At 37.2% G+C, this 1,533-nt stretch overlaps 1 protein-coding gene across 1 annotated transcript in view; it reads right to left on the bottom strand.

Moving 5' to 3' along the window:
* Positions 1 to 6: 6 nt before the first annotated feature.
* The window catches only part of LOC102244761 (zinc finger protein 883), a 16,561-nt gene continuing 15,034 nt past the window's right edge, over positions 7 to 1,533 (bottom strand). The window contains 2 exon segments of the mRNA XM_014548727.1: positions 7 to 895; positions 897 to 1,533. The exon segment at positions 897 to 1,533 is cut by the window's right edge and continues 2 nt beyond it. Of these exon segments, the coding sequence (XP_014404213.1) occupies positions 721 to 895; positions 897 to 1,533 (812 nt within the window). The 3' untranslated portion in view covers positions 7 to 720.

Raw genomic sequence — 1,533 nt, forward strand, 5'->3', positions numbered from 1 at the left:
TAAAGTTTGGAGTATACTGTAGTTAACATTCTGATGTAGAGCAATACTGAAAGGCATTTTGGCTACCTACCTAGTGTGAATTCAGTGATACATTAAAATTCATAAGCAATTACATAGTTGGATAAAGTTTTTACATCTTAAAGTCATTTTAAGGTATGAACTCCTTGGATTTTTGTAAACTATATATATTTTTAGACAGTCGTTCCTCCTATATCATAAATATTGAACTTCTACCCAATTACAATCCCTAGTATTGACTGAGGCTGTAGGTCCAACTATATGATCTCCCACGTTCTTCACATTTAAGGTTTCCCTCTAGAATGAATTCCAATGTGAGGAATAAGCTACAGATGCTGATTAAAGTCTGTAGGACACTGTTTAAATTTGTATTGTTTCTCCCCAGTATGAATTCTGATGTCGTGTAAGGTTTGCATACTAAGTAAGCTTTGTCACATTCTTTATATCTGCTGGGCTTCGATCCAGTAGTAATTACCAGATGTCGTATGAGACACAAATAAGGATATACACTTTGACATATGCCTCATAATTTTTAAGGCTCAATTTTATCATTTTCAATGACGATTCAACCATGGTTAAATCTTTGGATGAAAACTTTATATTGCTTCTATTTCCCTTCAGAATGATTCCTAAAATGTTCAGTAAATTTGACCAAAGAGTAATGGCTTTCTCACATTTTTTACAATATAAGGCTTCCCTCCACTATAAAATCTCTGATGTAAATTTTAAGCTATGGGTAAACGCTCTAGCCCAATTCTCTACATCTGTAAGGTCTCTTTTTGTTCTGAGGTTGATCAAGTACAGTAATACATTGGCTTTTAAAGGCTTTTCACATTTTTCACATTCATAAGGCTTCTCTCCAGTATGAACTGATATTCAGTAAGTTCTCACAGACAGTCAAGGACTTACCACACTCCTCACATCTGTAAGACTTCTCTCAATTATGAACTCTCAGCTGTACAGTAACACAGGAACACTGATGAATGGTTTTGTTTCATTTTCTACATTTATAAGGCTTCTCTTCAGAATGAACTCTCTGATGCTTTGTAAGATCTGAGGAGCTGCCAAAGGACTTGGTGCATTCTCTACATTTATAAGGCTTCTCTCCAGTGTGAACTCTCTGATGACAATAAAGGGAGGAGGACTGGCTAAAGGCTTTGCCACATTCATTACATTTATACGGCTTCTCTCCAGTATGAATTCTCTGGTGGCTGGTAAGGTTTGATGACCCAGTGAAGGCTTTGCCACATTCTCTACATGTATAAGGCTTCTCTCCGGTGTGAACCCTCTGGTGATAATTAAGAGATGAGGACTTGGTAAAGGCTTTGCCACATTCATTACATTTATACGGCTTCTCTCCAGTATGAATTCTCTGGTGGCTGGTAAGGTTTGATGACCCGGTGAAGGCTTTGCCACATTCTCTACATGTATAAGGCTTCTCTCCGGTGTGAACCCTCTGGTGATAATTAAGAGATGAGGACTTGGTAAAGGCTTTGCCACATTCATTACATTTAT

The sequence above is a fragment of the Myotis brandtii genome, unplaced genomic scaffold, assembly GCF_000412655.1.
Source record: "Myotis brandtii unplaced genomic scaffold, ASM41265v1 scaffold5208, whole genome shotgun sequence".
Taxonomy (NCBI): domain Eukaryota; kingdom Metazoa; phylum Chordata; class Mammalia; order Chiroptera; family Vespertilionidae; genus Myotis; species Myotis brandtii.